At 35.3% G+C, this 21,986-nt stretch overlaps 5 protein-coding genes across 6 annotated transcripts; 3 read left to right on the plus strand and 2 right to left on the minus strand.

Moving 5' to 3' along the window:
* Positions 1–1,685: 1,685 nt before the first annotated feature.
* Positions 1,686–5,721, plus strand: LOC103865816 (potassium transporter 2). 2 transcript variants are annotated; one of them, XM_009143669.3, is made up of 10 exons: positions 1,686–1,879; positions 2,128–2,184; positions 2,252–2,486; positions 2,560–2,805; positions 2,879–2,932; positions 3,017–3,277; positions 3,363–3,415; positions 3,635–3,752; positions 3,829–4,083; positions 4,417–5,510. In XM_009143669.3, the coding sequence occupies exons 2-10, from the start codon at positions 2,146–2,148 to the stop codon at positions 5,508–5,510; spliced, it is 2,355 nt and encodes a 784-aa protein (XP_009141917.1). In that variant the 5' UTR covers positions 1,686–1,879; positions 2,128–2,145. The 2 variants fall into 2 exon arrangements, with proteins under 2 accessions (XP_009141917.1, XP_009141916.1); XM_009143668.3 differs by lacking the exon at positions 1,686–1,879 and having other exon boundaries at positions 1,933–2,184; positions 4,417–5,721.
* Positions 5,722–10,243: 4,522 nt separating this feature from the next.
* On the plus strand, positions 10,244–13,681 carry LOC103865817 (mini-chromosome maintenance complex-binding protein). The gene is made up of 11 exons (XM_009143670.3): positions 10,244–10,497; positions 11,144–11,257; positions 11,349–11,456; positions 11,534–11,665; positions 11,740–11,781; positions 11,870–11,989; positions 12,071–12,307; positions 12,417–12,533; positions 12,609–12,947; positions 13,030–13,325; positions 13,407–13,681. Exons 1-11 carry the CDS (start codon positions 10,330–10,332, stop codon positions 13,519–13,521), a joined length of 1,788 nt encoding a protein of 595 aa, XP_009141918.1. The 5' UTR covers positions 10,244–10,329; the 3' UTR covers positions 13,522–13,681.
* On the minus strand, positions 13,536–16,976 carry LOC103865818 (mitogen-activated protein kinase kinase kinase 17-like). The gene has a single exon (XM_033290172.1). It carries the CDS (start codon positions 15,146–15,148, stop codon positions 14,090–14,092), a length of 1,059 nt encoding a protein of 352 aa, XP_033146063.1. The 5' UTR covers positions 15,149–16,976; the 3' UTR covers positions 13,536–14,089.
* Positions 16,977–17,265: 289 nt separating this feature from the next.
* LOC103865819 (tRNA A64-2'-O-ribosylphosphate transferase) lies at positions 17,266–19,906 on the plus strand. Its single transcript, XM_009143672.3, has 7 exons — positions 17,266–17,823; positions 17,912–18,063; positions 18,276–18,948; positions 19,027–19,130; positions 19,221–19,329; positions 19,401–19,460; positions 19,538–19,906. The coding sequence occupies exons 1-7, from the start codon at positions 17,523–17,525 to the stop codon at positions 19,705–19,707; spliced, it is 1,569 nt and encodes a 522-aa protein (XP_009141920.1). The 5' UTR covers positions 17,266–17,522; the 3' UTR covers positions 19,708–19,906.
* An 848-nt stretch (positions 19,907–20,754) lies between these two features.
* Positions 20,755–21,905, minus strand: LOC103865824 (40S ribosomal protein S26-3). Its single transcript, XM_009143676.3, has 5 exons — positions 21,768–21,905; positions 21,586–21,678; positions 21,422–21,506; positions 21,146–21,279; positions 20,755–21,023 (listed from the first exon to the last, which is right to left on the minus strand). Exons 1-5 carry the CDS (start codon positions 21,768–21,770, stop codon positions 20,946–20,948), a joined length of 393 nt encoding a protein of 130 aa, XP_009141924.1. The 5' UTR covers positions 21,771–21,905; the 3' UTR covers positions 20,755–20,945.
* Positions 21,906–21,986: the final 81 nt, after the last annotated feature.

The following is a 21,986-nucleotide window of genomic DNA, read 5'->3' on the forward strand; positions in this document are numbered from 1 at the left end:
GATCCATATACGTCACCATTACTGGCATTTCAACAGTATATAAGTCTTGTACAAAAAAGAAAGGAAAAAAACATATGTTGTCTACATTTGAGTGATGCATACACCAAACTGAAAAGAACACCATTCCCAAAAATCACGTATGAAGCTTAAAATGTTATAATATATATTTGGTCTTTTGCTTATCATAACACAAATGTTTGTGTGAATGTGTGATTTGTCGTCATGCATCGCATATTCGCATGCATATAATACCAATACATTATATGACTTGGTGGAATGTCCCTTTATGCGTGCACTGAATCCACCGACCAGTCTACTAGATTGAATTATATAATTATAGAAAGATTGATTGTGAAGAGCAAGCTGAATCGATTAGGAATCGTATTCCGATTCAGTTTGGAAATTGTTTGATTACAATAATGTCAAAAGTGAGAAAGTGGTCGAGATATATACAAATCTAATCCTTTTTGTAAGTGGCAATTAATTGAATGTATAAAGGTTGAACTTCTGAAACACGTAACTAAAGGGAAAGAAAGAAACATAAAATTAAAAAAAGAGAAAGAAAAAGAAAGCAAAACTGAAAAGGAGCACCAATCAATGACATTTCCAAACACATTTATACTCGAAAATTCTAAATAAGAGACTAATAAAAGAAAGTGGTATTTATGATGTGATGGAGATTTGAAAATCGCAAAAAAAAAAAGATTAAGAAAAAGATCTTTAAAAAGACATCTTTTAAATTATTTCATTCTCTTTATTGTTCTAAAAGCATATCCAACTACACTCCATATTTTACTCCAAAATTGAAAAAATAGAGTGATGAACAAAAAATAAAAGCATTACTCTATAAATACTTTTATTTTTTGTTCATTATTCCATTTTCCACTCAATTTTTTCAATTTTGGAGTAAAATATGGAATGGGGTTGGAGATGCACTAAGTATCATAAAAACACAAAATACTCCTATGGATTTTAAGACTTTACATCAATAAAGTTAGATATTTTGAATTTTTTTAAAAAAGCAAAAAATAAAAATAGATGTTTCAGATACAAAGGATAATGCCATTAATTAAACCACTTAATGATTCCCCATATCCTGCTATTTTATTTATTTGTTATTTTCACCATAATGGTAAAAAATCTTAAATACTTTGTACAGTTTCATTAAATGTCTTTGCATTATAATCTAGTAATCCACCATTACTTTCAGTTTACCAGTAACCTCTTTATAAAATGAAAAACGTAATTTGAATCGTTATCATAGAGAAACCAACTACTACTATTTTTTTTACAATCACGAGGGAAAACGCGTTTTCTACATCTTTAACCAAAAAAGAAATGGTTACAAAAATTACTGATTTCTCGTCAACACGACACACAAGTGTTCTCAAAAGACCCTTCGTTGCCTCTTAACTGAAAAACTGAAACCTTTAAACAAAAAAAAAAAAAAACTAAAAGCTTTGTTTTTTCTTTAATCAATGAACAAATCTGGAGCTGCTGCATCAATGGCGTAAACTCAGGTTGGGTAAATAGAGAAAATCAAAAAGAGCATTTCTTTATTTCTTTTTTCTTTTCGTAAAAAGATGTAACTATCACTCACGTGTTTGTGTCTCTTCACCTGTAAATGATTCTCGCCACGTTTGCTCTTTCAAGCATGTGGAGCCTGTGTGAGCTCTTATCTTTTTCATTTTGCTTAAATAAAAATCGAAACTTTACCAAAATTTTTCTGTAAGTGGAAACAAATACAGATGTGGCCTTGTGAGAGGCAATAAAGCTAATAATTGATTTTACTCCATTAATGGATGCTTTGTGTGTTTGGTGTGAAGTCAATTGATTTTTTTTTTTTTTGCTGGTGGGTTCGGTTCTCCTTGGTAAAAAGGTTAGAGCTTTATGGTTTTTTGCTTGTGGGTTTATCTTAATTTTGGGTAAAAAGAGAATCAATCAGATAATAGTAATGAAGCATATGCGTGAATGTGACCTACTTTGTTTTGTTTTGAAAAACATTGTTGAGTTGTCTTCTTTAATTGTTCACTCTCTTTAAGCTTTTTTGACAAGACTCTTCCTTTTCCCCCAAACTTTCTTTGGATGAGATTCATCAAAATCATCTCTTTTTTTTTTAATTTACAGGTTTGAGTGAACAAAGCCATGGATCTCAATTTTGGAAAATGCTGTGGTTCTAAGAAGGTTTGTGGATTTTAGTATTTGAGATTTGTTTGGAGGTTTTCTGATGTGGGTTTTGGAACTGTTGCAGAAGGAGTCATGGAGGTCTGTTATGCTTCTTGCTTACCAGAGTCTTGGTGTTGTCTACGGAGACTTGAGTATCTCTCCTCTCTACGTCTTCAAGAGCACTTTCGCTGAAGACATTCGTCATTCCGAGACAAACGAAGAGATCTTTGGTGTTCTGTCTTTTGTCTTCTGGACTCTTACTTTGGTCCCTTTGCTTAAGTATGTCTTCATTGTCCTTAGAGCTGATGACAACGGAGAAGGTAAGAGAGACACAGACTCTCTCTCTATCTCTTTCAGACAAGTTTTGCTTATGTTTTGAGTTTTGTGTCTCAGGTGGAACTTTTGCTTTGTACTCACTCATCTGCCGTCATGTCAAAGTTAGCCTCCTCCCAAACAGACAAGTGGCTGATGAGGCGCTGTCCACTTATAAACTGGAGCATCCGCCGGAGAAGAACCATGACTCTTGTGTGAAGAGGTATCTGGAGAAGCACAAGTGGTTACACACTGCTTTGCTGCTTCTTGTTCTTCTTGGGACTTGTATGGTCATTGGAGATGGTCTTCTCACTCCAGCTATCTCCGGTACCTTAGATTCTCTCTGTGTTTGTAATTGCTGGCTAAAACAGTTTATAATCTTTTTGTTTGTTGTATGTAGTCTTCTCTGCTGTGTCAGGTCTTGAGATGAACATGTCTAAAGAACATCACCAATGTAAGTCTTGTTTAATATTGTTTACCTTTTAGTTGCTACTTGAGTTCTTACTGAATGATGATCTATGGCTTGCTTCCTTTGCAGATGCAGTGATTCCTATAACATGCTTCATACTGATCTGCCTTTTCGCGCTTCAGCATTTTGGAACACACCGTGTTGGGTTTGTCTTTGCGCCTATTGTCCTCACTTGGCTGCTCACTATAAGCGGTATAGGCTTGTACAATATAATACAGTGGAACCCTCATGTGTACAAAGCTCTTTCTCCTAAGTACATGTTCATGTTCCTGAGGAAGACTAGAGTAAGTGGGTGGATGTCTCTGGGTGGGATCTTGTTGTGTATAACCGGTGAGTTATTGCTAATTACAAATCTGTGTTGTCTCCTATAATATGATAATGTCAGGTAGTTTAACTTGTTGTGTCTTTGTTTTAGGTGCTGAGGCTATGTTTGCTGATCTTGGTCACTTCAACTATGCTGCAATTCAGGCAAGTTTCTACTTTGGTTTGAATGCTTTTACTCAGTGTTCTAAAAATCGGTCTAGACGATGTCTAGATGTCTGTCTAGTTGATATTTTTTTTAAAAAATCGGTCTAGAAGTCCGCCTAATCAATAATCCCATATAAAGCGTCTAAATACCGCCTAGCGATTTCTTGAATATTGCTTTTACTTACTGAGTGATTCTATGTTTTATTTTGTTTGTTGTAGATTGCGTTTACCTTCTTGGTGTATCCAGCTCTAATATTAGCATACATGGGACAAGCTGCATACCTATCTCAGCATCACAACTCTGCTCACGCGATTGGATTCTACATCTCTGTGCCAAGTCAGTATCCTTACCTTTTGTTTCAAGTGTTCTCCATTGAGAAACTGAACTTTTCGTTTATTTGTTTTTGATACAGAATGTGTGCACTGGCCTGTGCTAATGATAGCAATTCTCGCTTCTGTTGTGGGGAGCCAAGCCATCATCAGCGGTACATTCTCAATCATAAACCAAAGCCAGTCTCTTGGATGCTTCCCTCGCGTCAAAGTCATTCACACCTCAGACAAGATCCATGGTCAGATCTACATACCGGAGATTAACTGGATGCTCATGGTTCTCTGCATTGCTGTTACTATTGGTTTCAGAGATGTCAAACACCTTGGAAATGCATCAGGTACAAATATCCTCTTACAAGTTCAACTAAATTTTGATCCGTGCTTTATTTTTTTGTTGTTTAATACATTGATAAAATTTGCATAAATTTGTAAGTTTTATTGAAAATAATCATTAAAAAGTTTTGTATTATAATGTTCTGCATTAATTTGTGTAAATAATTTATTTTATTTTTTTGGCTCAATAGATTAAAATTTTTTTGGTGGTTAAATTTTTTTTAAACTTGGCCTACACTTTTATTTTCTTAGTTTAAATATTAAAGCTTTTGAAATGATTATAATTGTTTATTGTCAAACCTTTATGATTTTAAATTCCTTTGTGTGTTTTGTTACAGGTTTGGCTGTAATGGCGGTGATGCTAGTAACAACATGTCTAATGTCATTAGTCATAGTCCTATGCTGGCACAAACCACCGATCCTAGCCCTCCTTTTCCTCCTCTTCTTCGGATCAATAGAGCTTCTCTACTTCTCAGCCTCACTAACCAAGTTCCGCGAAGGCGCGTGGCTCCCCATCCTCCTATCCCTCTTCTTCATGATCATCATGTTCGTCTGGCACTACACAACCATCAAGAAGTACGAGTTCGATCTCCAGAACAAAGTCTCTCTAGAATGGCTTCTCGCGCTAGGTCCGAGCCTAGGCATCTCTAGAGTTCCCGGTATAGGTTTGGTCTTCACCGACTTGACCTCAGGGATCCCTGCGAACTTCTCTCGGTTCGTCACCAACCTCCCTGCCTTCCACCGTGTGCTCGTCTTCGTCTGCGTGAAGTCTGTGCCAGTACCTTTCGTTCCAGCTGCTGAGAGGTACTTAGTGGGCCGTGTTGGACCTGTGGATCATCGGTCTTACCGCTGCATCGTCCGGTACGGTTACCGCGACGTCCACCAAGACGTGGACTCGTTTGAGACGGAGCTTGTGACCAAACTTGGTGACTTCATACGTTACGACTGGCACAGAAGAACAACGCAAGAGGACGACACGGCTCGGTCCAACGAGTCCTCCAGCGAGTCGAGGTTGGCTGTGATAGGAACAGTAGCGTACGAGATAGAAGAGAATCTCCAGCCAGAGAGCGTGTCCATCGGATTCACGACCGTTGAGAGCATGGAGGACGTTATAGAAATGGCGGCGCCACCGACAACCACCGTTAAACGTGTTAGGTTTGCTGTGGAGGAAGAAGATAGGTACGAGGAGGATGAGGAAGCGGAGGCGGAGCTGAGGAGCGAGCTGAGGGATCTGTTGGCGGCGCAAGAGGCGGGGACGGCGTTTATATTGGGACACTCGCATGTGAAGGCGAAGCAAGGCTCGTCGGTGATGAAGAGGTTGGCTGTTAACTTCGGTTATAATTTCTTGAGGAGGAACTGTAGAGGACCTGACGTGGCGCTCAAGGTACCGCCGGTTTCTCTTTTGGAAGTTGGGATGGTTTATGTTATTTGAGTGTTATTATAAGAAAAAAACAAAACTCTAGTTCATGTGTTGTAAATTGGTGATGTTTTTAGCTTTTGAGTTGTGGTTATACTTTTCGGACGTTATCGTTGTGTTTGTGTCAGTTTGGGTGTCGTCAAACTTTCAGCAAAACTTTTGTCCGAAAACTTGTTTAGAAAACAATATTAAGTTGATTTTATGGGAGAGTTGAAGTCCGTTAGTATATGGTTTGATCAATTGTTTACTAAATACTAATGGTTTAAAAATTATGAGATGAGTTTCAAGGTCCACGAAATATGATTTATTATCTTTTATGTAGAAAAATAATTTAAAAATATATATTTAATATAGTGCAAAGCTTATAGTCTGATACAGTTGAATTTGAATACAGTCTGATACAATTGATTAAATTTTCATAAAGTAGGTAAAACTATTAGTCGTAAAATTATTTGTAATAATTCTAATAAGTTATATAATAAATAAATTAGTGTTAGAAACAAAAAAAAAATGATTTAAGGTGGAACATCATATACTAATTAGTATCAAACTATCAATATGTTATATCCGGTGTACTAGGTGTTTTGCCCGCGATGCAGGCTAAAACATTTTCATAAATTTTTGAAAAGTTCTTTGTATACTATACTAGTTATATTGTGTTTTCCAAAAAGAATTTTTGCGATCAATTTAGTATCATCTATGCATTGTCTACTCTCGAATATATAAATATATATATTTCTGAACAATTAAATATTGAAATATATTAGTGGTATAATTTAAACTTGGGTCTCTAGTCAAAAAACAAAACTTGTTTCCAATTTATGTAAAGAATATTATTTTTTTGAATGAGCAAAGATTTAAGGATGGTTATTGTTTTAAGAACATTAACTTGTTATTTCTGAACAATTAAATATTAAAATATTTTAGTGGTATAATTTAAACTTGGGTTTCTAGTCAAAAAACAAAACTTGTTTCCAATTTATGTAAAAAATATTATTTTTTGGGAATGAGCAAAGATTTAAGGATGGTTATTGGCAAATAAATGTTTGAGAACTTTAATTTTTTTTTTTGAGATTCTACTGCCATAATAGTTTAAAGGTTTTTGAGATATTACTAATTAATTGTTATTGATTGGAAGATTTTCAAATTTCATCAAAATTCTTTATTTATTTATGATAATAGTTTTTCATTCTATTTTAACAAAATTTAATGTTATTAAAATATAATTTATCTTTTTTATTCATAAGATGTAACTTCAAAATATTTTGGCAATTAAAATAATGGATGTAAGATTTAAAATCTACTATATAATTTGTTATTTGAATATCACAACAAAAAATTACATAGCAGTAGAGTTTAGGTTTTTTTTAGCTTTAAGTTTTGAGATTATTTTTTAGTGTTTAGGGTTAATAGAGTTTTAGCGTTAGATGGGATTTATGGTTAGGTTTAGGTAGGGTTTTAGGGTTAGGTTTAGGCAGGGTTTAGGGTTAGGTAGGGTTTTTAGGGTTAGACAGGGTTTAGGATTAGGAAGGGTTTAGGGTTAAAAAGGATTTAGGGTAGGTAGGGTTTAGGGTTAGTAGGGTTTAGGGTTGGTAGGGTTAGGGTTAGGTAGGGTTTAGGGTTAGGTAGGGTTTAGGGTTACGTAGGGTTAGGGTTAGGTAGGGTTTAGGGTAGGTAGGGTTTAGGGTTAGGTAGGGTTTAGGGTTAGAAAGGTTTTAGGGTTAGGTAAGGTTAGGTAGGGTTTAGGTTAGTTAGGGTTTAGGGTTAGTAGGGTTTGGAATTAGGTAGGGTTTAGGGTTAGTAGGGTTTAGGGTTAGATTTAGGGCTAGAAAGGGTTTAGGGTTAGGTAGGATTTAGGGTTAGGCAGGGTTTGGGGTTAGACAGGGTTTAGGGTTAGGTCAGGTTTAGGGTTAGAAGGGGTTTAGGGTTAGGTAGGATTTAAGGTTAGAAAGGGTTCAGGGTAGGTAGGGTTTAGGGTTAGGTTTAGGGTTTGGTAGAGTTTTAGGGTTAGGTAGGGTTTATGTTAGAAAGGGTTTAGGGTTAGTAGGGTTAGGGTTTAGGGTTAGTAGGGTTTAGGGTTAGGTAGGGTTTAGGGTTAGAAAGGTTTTAGGTTACGTAGGGTTTAGGTTAGGTAGGGTTAGTAGGATTTAGGGTTATGTAGGGTTAGGTAGGGTTTAGGGTTAGTAGGGTTTAGGGTTAGGTAGAGTTTAGGGTAGGTAGGGTTTAGGGTTAGGGTTTGGTAGGGTGTAGGGTTAGGAAAGGTTTAGGGTTAGGTAGAGTTTAGGGTAGGTAGGGTTTAGGGTTAGGGTTACGTAGGGTTTAGGGTTAGGTTTTAGGTAGGGTTTTAGGGTTATGTAGGGTTTAGGGTTAGGTTTTAGGTAGGGTTTTAGGGTTAATAAGGGTTTAGGGTTAGGTAGGGTTTAGGGTTAAATAGGGTTTAGGGTTAGATAGGGTTTAGAGTTAAATAGGGTTTAGGGTTAGGTAGGATTTACGTTTTGGGTTAGGTAGGTTTAGGGTTTAGGTAGTATGAAGGGTTTAGGGATTAGGGTTAGGTTTATGTAGGGTTTAGGGTTAGATAGGGGTTTAGGTAGGGTCTAGGGTTAGGTAGGATTTAGGGTTTAGGTAGTAGAAAATGTTTAGCATTTGGTTTAGGTTGGGTTTAAGGTTTTGTTTAGAATAATGCGTATGATTATAGGATTTAGAGTTTGTTTGTTATTTTGTTTATGCATTTAGTTCTGAGTTTTTCGGATAAAATTTTATATTAATATTATTCATTCATATTTCTTCGTAAAATGTTAAAATTTTTAAAGTGATTTTTAATGTCCTTAAAACAAAGTTTGTATTTTTTATTACGTTTTTTGTGACAATAAGTTGAATATATCTTAGACCACAAATCATAAATATTCTTAGTCTTATACATTTTGTTCTTCAAGTTATTGTTACTTTTATTTCTTTTTATACATTTCTCTTAATATTTATATATGCATCTATAATATTTTTTAAAAAAGATTTTTCATTAACGAACGTATTTATTGTAGTTTTAAATATATTATAGTTTTCGTGTACTTGGTTAAATATTTTTGGCGTTGGTGGTATTTAAATTGGTTGAGAATCTGAATGGATATTTACTTTCATAAAGTTTTTGGTGTATGTTTAAAAATAAAAATTTATAAAGGCTTTTAAATCATATAAATATAATATTCAACACACCACTGTTGACTGTTTATATACTTAAAATTCTCAAGTAGGTAATTGCAAATTTGCTGAACTCATAGATTCGATGCTACTTTATAAATTATCACAGGATGAGGTACATATGGTAAAAATTGCTTTGATGATAATATAACGTTCATATCGTAATGTGTGTGTTTTTTTTGTTTTATCTACTATGTATTAACAAATAATTAACACATTCAATAATATTAAAGAGTAAAAAGTCCTATCAATTTTTCATAGTATAAGCCGAAAGTTAAACTCAAGTCTAGCCAAAGAAATAAAAACAAGAAACACGTGTCAGCCTCTCACAAAGTGACTTTCCACGTGGATAGCTTAGAAGAAAGACAAACATATTTATATATATATAGATTCATTACTAAAATAAATCTTAAAATAACTCAATATTATATTTTTAATTATATTATTAAAAAAATTATTTGATTAATATTTAATTATATAATTTATGATTTTAACGTTTTACTAAAATACTTTTTCATATAACAATACAATATATATATATATATAAATTATTTTTTAATTATAATTTTTAGATTTTGGATAATTCAATATTCTATTTTTAATTATATAATTAATAATTTTATTTAATTAATATTTAGTTATAGAATTTATGTTTTTAAATATTTAATTAAAGATTTTTTTAGATAACAATACAATATATACATAAGTTATCTTTTTTTAAATTATATTTTCAAATTTTGGATAATTCTTAATTAATATTCTTAATATTAATCAATTATCTAATCAAAATCAAATAAAATTTCGTTCTTATTTTTTTAATTTATTTATACATTTTATTCATTAAGGGTTAAACGATATTAACCACTCAAATTTTCAACTTGAGAACTCTTTTGCGAAAATTTACTTCGCAAATAATAGTTTTAAATTATATAATTAAAAAAATTGTTTGATTGATATTTATTTATATAATTATGTTTTTAACGTTTTACTAAAATAATTTTTCAGATAACAATACAATATATATATAGAAATTATCTTTTTAAATTATAGTTTTAGATTTTGGATAATTCAATATTCTATTTTTAATTAAATAATTAATAATTTTATTTAATTAATATTTAGTTATAGAATTTATGTTTTTAAATTTTTACTTAAAGACTTTTTCAGATAACAATACAATATATACATAAGTTATCTTTTTTTTAAATTATATTTTCAGATTTTGGATAATTCTTACTATTCTTAATAATAACCAATTATCTAATCAAAATCAGTTAAAATTTCGTTTTTATTTTTTAATTTATTTATACATTTTATTCATTAAGGGTATAAAAGATATTAACCACTCTAACTTTCAATTTAAAAGTTTCATTGCAAAAATTTAATTCGCAAATAATAGTATAGATATCAATGTCACCAAAACTTGTTGCAACTTGTACGTATGTAACACGACGGCGTATTGGCGTTTGACAAAAACGCTGCGTTTTAAGTTGGAGGATGGCGGGAAGAACCTAGCAGATATGGCGGGAAAGACCCAACTATATACACTTAACAAAATGCCCTATGAGCAGACTCGAGTGTTCATCTCTATCCTTCGTAGCTCATAGAAGAACTTTAGCAAAAGGTTGATCGAGAGATTATGGGAGGACCAGCTTACGATTGTCTGACTAACCCTTTGGGAGCCGTTCGATTCTCATTCGGGAACGCTCTTTCTTCGGGATACGATCCGGCGTCGTCTCACGGAAAGGACTGGGGCGTCGTCGATTTGTTCCGTCACTACTTCTCCGACGAATCTGCTATCTCCCAGGTTTGTTTTCTCTTTTAGTCAGTTTACAAAGTCGCTGCCTTTTTTTGGTTTTGGGTTTGATCTAATGTAACTTACCCAACTCATATATTTTTATTTTATGACAAAAAAGGTTGACACTTTACTGTGTTTTTAGGTTGTGTCCTAACGAAGTTAGCTTCTTTGAGTTTGTGTTCTAACCATAGATTGGTCAATTTGGGTTGGGTTTAGGACAATTGAGTAATGATTCTTGATGTGTATTGTCCTAACTCGTGTATATCAATTTTGAGGACAGAAAGGTGGAAACTTTACTGTAATATGAGGTTGTGGGTTTAGGGCAATTGAGGATCAATTCAAAATGTTTATTGACTCAAATCGTATATATCAAGTTTGAGGATAAAAAAGGTTGAAACTTTACTGTAGTCTGAGGTTGTGTCCTAACTAAATCAGCTTATTCGAGGGAATTTGGGTAGAATTTAGTGAAATTAAAGTATGGATTCATGATGTGGATTGACCCCAGCTTGAGTCACAAAAGGTTGAAAATTTAATATAGTTTGAGGTTGTGTCCTAACTAAATCAGTTTCTTTGAGGTTTTGGTCAATTTGAGTTTTAAAGGATCTGTTATAAGTTTTTTTTATAATTAACCAAATTTGTTTTTGTGTGTGTATAGGTTCCAATTCTGGATTCGTCAAGTATCAAGTGGGTGCAGCCCAATACTCTTGTTCGGTTCCGTGGAATGTTACAGGACATGCTTGGAAATGAATTTTACGCTGGTGCTTACAAGGTATGAATAATATATATATATGGTTTCTTCTACCAAAGATGGGTTGAGTTTTTATTTGTCAGTAACTTTTATTTCTTCTCTTTTCTGTTAGGATGATTCAACATGGAGAACCAATAAGTACAGTGACGTTTCCCAGTTTCCTGACGGTCCTTCCTCTGAAACGCAAGTTTGGGAGCGTCGTCTACTCTACTGTGTTCCAGTATGCTTTCTCTAACGCTCATCTTTATTTATTTGTTCTTGCCGTGGTCTCATAGATGTTTAATCATTGCAATGTAGGTTCCAGGAAGAAACCAATGGACTGAATGTTCTTCCTTAGAGCTGAAGAACCGCTTTTTGGATCTCACTGGTCAAAACAGAGAGAAACGTGCGAGGGTGGATGAAGAAATGACTGATTCCATGGACTCAAACGTAACTTTAGTCTCCCTTCTTTTGCTTTCACAGATTAACTGTTGCCCAGTTACTTATCAATGTCACCATTGCAGACTCTTGAAGCTGGACTTAACGGCTCACCTTTCAAAAAAATGGTAAGGATTAGTCTCTTAATTTAGTGTAATGTAAACTTAGCTGATGAAGTATCTCTGATGATTTTGGCATTTGATATATATATTTCAGAAAGCAGGGGAAGGTACCTCATCAGCTTCAAAGAGTCAGGTTCCTAGGACTGATAATGCTCCACAGAGCTCTGCTCTTCCACCTGCTACTAGTACAGATTCTCTACCATGTCTTGTGAAGGTGAGTATTTACCTTTTTGTTTCATTATATTGTCTGTTAATATGACATTTTAATGAAAAAAAGATTCATGTGGCCTTGCAGATTTATGATTCTCCAGAGTCAGACTTGAAACTAAACGATGTGGTTGAGTTCCTTGGAGTGTTGACTTTCGATCCAAACACTATGATGGATATGGATTCACCTGCTGACAACACTGATGATTTCTCCGAAGCTGAGTCTGTTCAGATGCCTTCTGGAAAAGTTCCACGCCTCCATTGTCTTATCCACAGGAAGCTCGAAACACAACACTTCCTGCATGGTTCTTCCTTGTCAACAGAGGCAAGTACACACCATTTAAAAAAAAAAAACTATAGCTCTTGATCTCTTATTAAACCTATTTTTTTTTGTTACTCTCTTATTAATCTCTTGTTAATTTATAATCTGGCAGCTTAAATCCCCTCAAATGTTCAAAGAGATAAGAGAGAGTTTGATGAAGCACCTTACCGGTCTACTTGGTAATGATCACATTGCAGCAGAGTTACTATTGTTACATCTTCTGTCAAAGGTAATTTAGTTCAAAGTGTTATCACATTTTTCTTCTTCTTGTCAGCTATTTAGCTACTAATCCTTTGCTGTTTAGGTGCATGGAAGAGTAGATAACGTTGCTGTTGGGAAGCTTTCACTTAATCTCACACACCTTAACAAAGAAAGCATGTCCATCTTCGGTACTCAGCTCAGAGATGCTCTCAAAAGCCTCTTGCCATTCACACAGTCTATACCACTCACTATTGAATATCTCAACACTGCCTCCCTCGGTCCCAAGAAAGACTATGGAACCAACAGATTGGTGCCTGGAGTTCTACAAGTTGCTGATGGCACACACTTGATATTAGACGAAACAGAGTTGCAGCAAGGGACGCTGAACTCTGTTGGAGTTGAGAATGCAAACCTGCTTAAAAACCTCTTGGAGTGTCAGAAGGTAAAAGCAAAATCCCATTCATTCATTCATCACTTTAATCAGATTCAGATATGAATTGATTGAATCTGCTGTGATATTTCAGGTGGAGTATGATTTTCAGTATTATAAAATGGAGATGGCCACTGATGCTCAGATGCTCATCTTCTCTGAGGGGAAATCAAACATAATGCCTGCTGATATGGTTCTACCGTTTCAACCTTCCCAAGTGAATCCATTGCAAGTCATCACACCGGAAACAGCACAAGCTTGGAGGTACTACTTAGCTACTTGCAAATCCTTGTCTCACTCCATTGGGCAAGAGTTGCAACAAGTATTGGAGAATGATTTGGTTGCAGCAAGGCAAACGGATCGTAGCTTAGGCAGCCAAGACTTGAGCAGGTACTAAACCCCCTTCCTAAAGGTTTATTCTCATCAAACTTTGGAATGATTTTTCAATTTTGTTTTTGTTGGTTTCTGCAGGTTGTTGACAATGGCTCGCATGATGTCTGTGAGTTATGGTGAGACTACACTCTCACTGGAGCACTGGCAAATGGTTTTGGAGCTAGAAAGACTTAGGAAGGAGAGGCTCAAATAAAACATGCCTCTTCTAGGTTGAAGAAACGAGATAGACTATGGGTTTGTAGCTTGTTTGGATATTTTAATCTCTACTTGGTTTTGATTAAGAACAACAATGGTTTCCTATCTAATGTATTGAGCTTTTAAATGATTTGGAAAATTATATTTTACAAACAAAATCATCGTTAATCTCCCAAGTTAATCAAACAGAGTAGTGTACTTGAAACTTCAATCAAAATTAAGAGATTCACAATTGTTTGTTTCCACAGCAAGTAAAGAAACAAATTAACCTAACTAAGAATGCCACTAGATTTCTTGCGTAAGAAGTAAACATACAAGCTTAACCGTAACCTATTTAATGTGTTGAGCTTTTAAATGATTTGGAAAAATATATTTTACAAACATAATCATCGTTAATCTCACAAGGTAATCATCAGAGTAGTATACTTCAAAACTTTAATAAATTAAGAGATTCAGAATTGTTTGTTTACATAGCAAGTAAAGAAACAAATTAACCTAACAAAGAATGCCGTTTCTTGTCTAAGAAGTAAGCATACAAGCTCAACCATAACTTAACAAGTTTTAACTTAACAACCATTACATAACTCATACATAAACCATTCCTCACTATCAACATCGTTCTTCTCCACCGTTGATTGATCTTTCACTACCGAACCTTTAGCTTCTTGCCTCACGGCTGCAGCTTCTTCTTGTTTTTTTCTAGGACCAATCGGAGTTGGCAATGGACCACGGACCCTTGGTGTAAACAAAGGACGTTCCAAGTACTGTTTCCTTTCAGGAGGACATGGGATTGGCTGTAAAACTCGAAAAGGGACTACTCTTTGCATAATAAAAGGATGGTTCAAGAGCTCAGTTGCTGAAGCCCTATTCCAAGGATGCCAAGTATGGCACCGCCTCAAGAAGTCTATAGCCACTGGAGAGATCTCTTGCTCTAGCTTCCACACGTAAGTGCCTCCCGTCTCCATCTCCTCTGCCTTACCTCCAAACATCTCAAACACCACGCACCCTAGCGACCATATATCAAGAGCCTGTCCGACCAATCCCTCCGGAACCTCGGAAACCTCCGGAGGCATGTACATATTCGTACCAGCATACTTCAAGACATGATACGTGTTAGGCTCCTTTGATAAACCAAAGTCAGCGAGCTTAGCATCCCACGGCTCTCCGAAAGAGGTTGAAGGGAAGAGGAGTATGTTGTCTGGCTTGAGGTCGCAGTGAACGTAACCGTGTACGTGAAGCGCTTCGAGTCCTTGTAGGAGCATACGAGTGGTGCGTCCTATCACGTGCTCAGGCAAGGGTTTCCCACGGAAAGAAGATATAGCTTCGTCTAGACTACCTTCGGATGCATACTCCATATAGATGGAGCAATCTTTGAGGAACATACCTAAGTGAAGATGAGCACTAGAGGCTTGAACGATCCGAGGATGGTTGCGGAAGTCAAGCATGATCCTAAGCTCTTTCTTGAGATTCTCTTTGAGTCTTATTGAAGATGTTTTCTTAGCGTAACGTCCATGGCCGGGGTGAGCCTTGAGAGTCACGGAACCGAAGGCTCCTTGGCCAAGAACACGGACGGTTTGCAATGAAAGTTCATCTACGTATAGAGGCTCTTCGTATCTAATATCCATAGTGATTTGTTATCTTTAGGGTGTATTGATTATGAAGTGTTCGCTTAATCTCTATTTATAATGAACCAGTCGGTGGATTCTCACTCCACTTCCTGGTAGGAAACAGTTCTCTTAGATTCCTAAGTTGAGTTGAGTTGAGAATTATTTGTATTCTCACTCCTATTTCATTATAAATCTCACTCGATACTAACCGTTTCCTTATTTTCAAGTTGTTCCGTTTGCTTAATCCCCTTTATTTTAATTTCTTTGGATTGAATCCACGTTTTCGTTTGTCTTATTTGAATTTTACTTTGATTTAGTGAAAGATTATTGGTTTATGTATTTTACTAGATTTAGAAGCTCAAACGGAATTCAGTATTATCTGTTCTATAATTTTAAAATTCGTATTAAATCATGTATTATCGATTTTATGATTTTAATTCAAATCTTATTCAACAATTGGAAAATATATATTTTTATAATGAATCTAAGTATATTTCTTTGTTAAAATAAAAAATTAAATTCAAGAAAAAAAAACTTGGGATTTGTAAATATTAATTAAAATTGATATGTTAGATTTAGATATCAATAGAATTTACATGGATTTATAAAATCATATGTGGAGCTTAAAATCAGTAAGAATAAATAAACAAATTAATTAAAAACAAAATTATTCTATACCTTTCTTGATTTATATGACGTAAAGTCAACCCGAAATGTACGTATGAACCGACTTTTAAACAGAACAGTGTTTGGTTTGGTTAACTTATCACTATATATGCTAATCTCATTTCATTTGGATATATAAAAAAAATTCATTTTTATTATAACTTTTTTTAGCTTTTGTGTTTTTTTTTGAATTAAATAGATCCAATTAATAAAATTTTAACACTTTAAATTCTTCAAGTTTTTCTTTTAACTACTCAAATCTCAACAACTATCAATTTTAAACTATTTTCTAAAAAATCGTATTTTTATGTTTAATAATGCTAATTGGCATTTCTTCTATTTATTAATTAAAATAATAAAAAATAAATTTGTTCAAATTAGTTATGTGAACTTAAAATATTATTTTAAATAGAGTATTATTGTTCACAAAAATGCAATTAAAAAGGATACAAATATAAGGTAAAATAGTGGGGTATGATGTGGATTTTATTAAATAAAACTATTGTAAAGTATAAAAATTGTATGGTTGTTGAATTAACAGGTGAGAAAAAAAAAGATGTGGAATGTTAAAATGTAATATAGGGCATTGAATACTAATAACCATTGTAGATGGTCTAATAGGTACACTATTGATTAAAATAAAAAAATATAAGCAAAGAATATAGATGTACAGTGGAGTTTTTATCATTTCACTTTAACAAATTTCTATGAATTTATATACAAAATAGTAAATATTCATATTTTAGTGGGTGCATAAGCCCCATATAGTATACGTTGTGCCTTCGTCTCTGGACTCTGATAGTTTTTTTTTTCATAGAGCTTCCCTTTATTAATCGATATAACACTGCTCCCAGTTCAAGCAAAATTTTTTTTAAAAAGCCAAACATGAAAAAACAAAACCAAAGGAAAATAATATAGCATGTGATGTAGGGAGATAAGTTGGCGGGAACGATGGCTTGCTCCACTTCTGACATTCACGCATGGTGGCGTTTGCAGCTTTTTTTCCTATCCAAAGCTCGAGAGTGTCAGTTGATCAAACTCCATCACTTTTGTCCCCACACATGGGTGTTGCAACTAAAGGAAGTTCTGAAACCTCTCGGCAAGTAGTCCAGCAGAAACAACAGTTGCACTATATAAATTAGCAGTGGTAATAGCGAGATCAATGTTTAACTGCGATATATGGCAACTGGTTAGATCATAGAATCGAAGAGAGGATCTTAGTTTACAGTGAAAACACCACAGTAGATTCCCCGTAGTTTTGTCTTTCCGTGCTCTTCCTATATGAAAAATGCACTTGTACTTGTTATTAATATTAATGAAAAGTTAGGCATGATGGAAGTCATTGGGAGTCATTCTCACTTCATTGGGAGTCATTCTCACTCCTATTTCATCTGTGATTGTGAAACATTACTTCATACTAACTGTTTCCTTATATTTCAGGTGTTTTGTTTGCTTAGTTTCCTTTTTAACAGATTAGATTTATATGATGTAAACCAAACTCAAACCGAAATGTACCTATAAACCGAGTATTTTAATTTAAACCAAGAAAACAAGACAATGTTTGGTTAACTTATCCCTTATTTCCTCTTCCTTTTGTCTGCGCCGCTTTTCCTCTGCTTTGTACTTGCATTTTTAGATCACTTCCGTAGCCCTGAGCCTAAACTAGATTAGTTTTTTTTCGTGTCAGAACTGTAGAACCAGAGTTGTGTTTTGTCTGAAAAAGAACATGGCGGAAAAGGAGGGAGAACCAAGGACGACAAGAGATAGCATTTACAGAGTTGCAAGGAGTATAAAGAGAAGAGACAACAGCCTCTACAACGCTCTTAGATCAATCTACCAAGACTCCCTCTTCGTCTACGAGATCTCGAACCTATGGCCGAAGCTTCCTCTCTTAGCTAACCTTCGTTGTGGTCTCTGGTACTCTCCAAGATTCGATGCAACATGCTACTTCAAATCCACCGACGGTCATACCAACAACTTGTCTTTCAACACTTCTCGTCTCAACCTCCATCTTCCTCTCCTCGCTGGTAATGATTGAATATATAGTCAGATCATGATCTTAAACCATCAAGAAACATATCTTTATGCCTTTGTTTTTTTTTTTTGAATGGATAGGAGAGAAAGGAGGTTGTATCATCATTGATTCAACTCGTAAAGGAAAGAGGTTTCCCGATAGCATGTCGAAAACGATACCAATGTGGTGTTGTGTATTGAACCGCTCAATATATAATCACTTGAAGAGATTATGTGATCAGCTCAATGATGCAGTGAGTTACATACACATGTCACATTCTCTGCATTATTAGTACGTCTAGACGATAGTTAAACCCTTTATACGGGATTAATGATTAGGCGGACGCCTAGACCAATTTTTTGAACGACTAGACTGATTTCTTAAAAAGTATTTGTCGAATAAGCGGATGCCTAGACCAACTTTTAGAACACTAGTTACAACCTTTTCTTCTTTGTTCTTGAATAGGGTTTCACTACTGATGATCATGGTGATAGCAGCATAAGACAATTGTTAGATAAATGGGACTGTAGTTTACATATGCCACTATGGGTTTCCAAGACTGAGAAGGCCTCTATTGAAGCTAGGCTAGATGAATGGACTAAACAGTTAGAGGAGAGTGGAGCTGATATAGCTTCACTTGCTTCATGCTTGAGGAAGCCTTTACGTCCTCTTTGGGTTTCTCATAAGACAGTCATATGGTTGAATGAAGTACCTGATCATGAGTCATGGGACTTCACTCCTCTCATCCTTGTCTCAGCTTCTGATTCCGGTGAAGTTCAGCAATACAGAACCAACTCAGAGTTTAGTTGGAGTTATATCCCTGGGGCTGGTGATGATGAAGAGAGTTGGTCAAGAGGTTTATCTCCTAGTGTTTTCTGGACACACGTTGATGATATTATTGACTCAGGACCTGAAGTTTGTAACCAGAAAGTCGCGGAGATTGTTGAGAGTGATAGAGTGTATAGAGCGCAGAGAGGTCAAGAAGCTCCTCAGATTGTTGTCAAAAGCTCTAAAGCTAATAATGGAGTCAAAAGTGATGACACTTTATCTCTTAGTGTACCAAAACCTAGAGTTGATGAAGAAAGCATAGTTTCCTGGTTGGCATCAACTAATCTTGCTCTTGGGTCATCACAAGTGGGTGAGTTTGTTTTCTAAATTTATATAAAAGCATGATTAACTCCTGCTTATGCATTAACTATAAACTTTTGTGGTGCAGCTAGTAAGGTGTTATCTAATGACTGCTGCATATTAAACTGCGATAAAAATCCAGTCTCAGTCCCTCCATCACATCTTGAAGAGCATTTGCATCTACCCATGATGGTATTCTTCTAAGTAACACCAAACTCTACACATTTTTCATCTTCCTTCAAAACATTGAATCATTATAAGGAGTGTATATGGCTCCTCCAGGGTTCAAAGTTTGATAGGTTTTCGATATTAAAGAACCTTCCTACCGCGGTTAACTTTGCTAAGATGAAGATGAGTGTGGGGAAGAAGCTCTTAGTTTGTTGTCAAGACGGTAAGTTTGTATTCTTTTCAAACATGATTGTATGTTGTTTATATCTAATAATGTTGGTCTTGTGATGACAGGGGAAGATATCAGTGTATGTGTATGTTTGGCCATCTTAATATCATTATTCAATGAAGAAGGTAATGTCATAAACTTGAAACACATTAATCTAAAACACTTGAAATCTTTTGGTGTATAATGTTTTGTCACAACGCAGGAACTTTTGATGGTGGAAGATCTTTTGAAGAAAAGAGTATTACAAAACTTGAAATGCGACGGATGCTTATATTTATATGCAAATACGCTGTGAATGCTAGGCCATCTAGAGGGAATCTAAGGCAAGTTTTTGGTTTCCTTACATCGCAACGCGAAAACTCAGATGAATGAAGTAGATTCATCTTTTCTGAAAGAAACAGAAAATTTTGCAGTCTTTAGTCTTTTAAGTGCATTATGTTTTTTTTTCTCAGATCATATTATGTGATGATAGCTTTGTAATGGTCCACATAATCGTTCGTGTTTTTTGATGAAATAAATTGTTGTGTGTACTTATGTCTCTTGCTTTATCTATAATCATCATTATTACACTAAACATGCATAATCATCATTCTACTATTATTTGTAAAATTCAAAGTAACTACTCTTGCTTCGAACTATATTCATGTTGGACTACTTTACCAGATCAACAAATAAACCAAACATGAGTAACTTCTTCAAGGAAACATGCAGCCTATAGCTACGGAAACTAACACGAAGATAGTTGAATTAAGTGAGGGATTATGAGTATAAATATAATTAAGAGATAGTAATTTAATAAAATCAAGAGAGACGATAGAATCGTTTTCGTGCACAGAAAGTTAAGCAAACAAACTCAAACGACAATCTAAGATGACTCTTAGGTCAACGCACAGACAGAAACTTAATCGGAAGTACACACATGACTTGAGCCGCAAGTCTTCCTACATCTTGAGCTTGAGCACCGCTTGTTGTAAATGTCGTTGAGGGACGTCACCTTCCACATTAAGTAGTTCATTAGTGTCAATCATAAAGCCCTTGAGTGACGTCACCTTCCAACTGATGTTCTTCACATCCTTGTAGTACGCGAGATTCTGTCTGTAACCTTCCACCTTCTTGTCTTTATCCATGATCGGCTCTTTCCCAATTCCCACTAGTGCTTTTCCACGTGCCACCTCCTCTTCCCGGTACGGTCCGTTTAGGTGTCTTGCCACCTCTTTTAGTTACTAGAAGAAAGTGAAGGCCAAAAAATCAAGAAGAACTGACCCATTGGAACAGAGAAGTCAAAACTCCACAAGTAGGCAATAGTGTAACTCGTGAAGCATTTTAAAGAAGGAAATGGACTTTCTCAATATAGTATGTCTTTGTTAGAGCCTGTAATGGCAGATCATTGAAGAAATGAAAATAACAGATGGGGAAAACTGAAAAGAGCATTGATCTGTTGGAGCAAAAACAAGACAGAGGATTGAAATATAATCAAAGTCGAAACAACCACTAATAAAAACAGCTTTTGAGATTCAAATTGTAGTAGAGTATGATTAACTGAACCAAACATAAGCGAAACAAAAACAGAAAAGCTTCAAAAGCTGAAACAAAGAAATGAAGAAGAGGCTTCAGGCACGCGGTGCAGCTGCTCCAGCTCCTGCAGGACGAGGAGCCTGACCAGGTTGTCCAGGCTTGGGCGCATCCTCCTGATATAACCATAATTTTCAAAAGAACCCAATAAGTAAAAAATTCTTCATTAAAACAATTAACACCAAATAATAAACAACTAAACTATTAAAAGACATTTGGTTATTGCAAGATTATTTACCTTGCGTCTGACGAAACGTGGAGGGGGAGTACGAACCCTGCGGTTAGTGCGGGAACGGACACGAACAACGTGAGAGTGAATCGCACACGAGACACAGTACTGCGTCTTCGCATACAACTTAGGCAACGTGTACCCTACACATTACCAACAATTCAATTTCACACACATTAATAGCAACTAGACTCCGGTTTAATCCGGTTTACAGACTCAATAACCATTTTACAATAACCAATGAACCAACATTGAACCAGACAGAGAGGAAATTAAAAAGATTACCATCGTAGACGCTGGCTTCCTGAACATCTCTAATGGCAGCTTGTTCCACGATGTTCCTCACTATGAACCTCTTGATGGCCTTGTCCTAATCCACCAAACAATAAATCAAATCAAACTCTATAGAATGTTGTGATTGCTATGAAGAAATCGATTTGGTTTAGTACCTTCGGGCAGCATTTGCCGCAGTTGGAGCATCTGATTGGCTTGACGTGGCCACGGTTGTGCTTGTTCCTCCCTCCGTTCCTACGCTTGAAAGTCTACAACGACAATGACGATTGATGATGATGAGCTACTCAATTTATAAATCTAATCTAAGCAAAAGACTATAGAAGACACACGAAAATACCATCTTCTTTGATACGCGGCTGCGATCTCTTCTCCTCGTGAGCTGAAAAGCTGCTGCTAGGGTTTACTCTCTTCCTGACGACGACTGGTTACAGTGAAGATGATTTATTGCTTACTTTTAGGGCTTCGAGAGCTATTGGGCTTGGGCTTTATTCTCTTTTAGTTAGTTGGGCTTTATTTCTCTTTCAGTCTTGAATCATCTTATTACAACCTATCATTT

Source organism: Brassica rapa, chromosome A04 (assembly GCF_000309985.2).
Source record: "Brassica rapa cultivar Chiifu-401-42 chromosome A04, CAAS_Brap_v3.01, whole genome shotgun sequence".
NCBI lineage: Eukaryota > Viridiplantae > Streptophyta > Magnoliopsida > Brassicales > Brassicaceae > Brassica > Brassica rapa.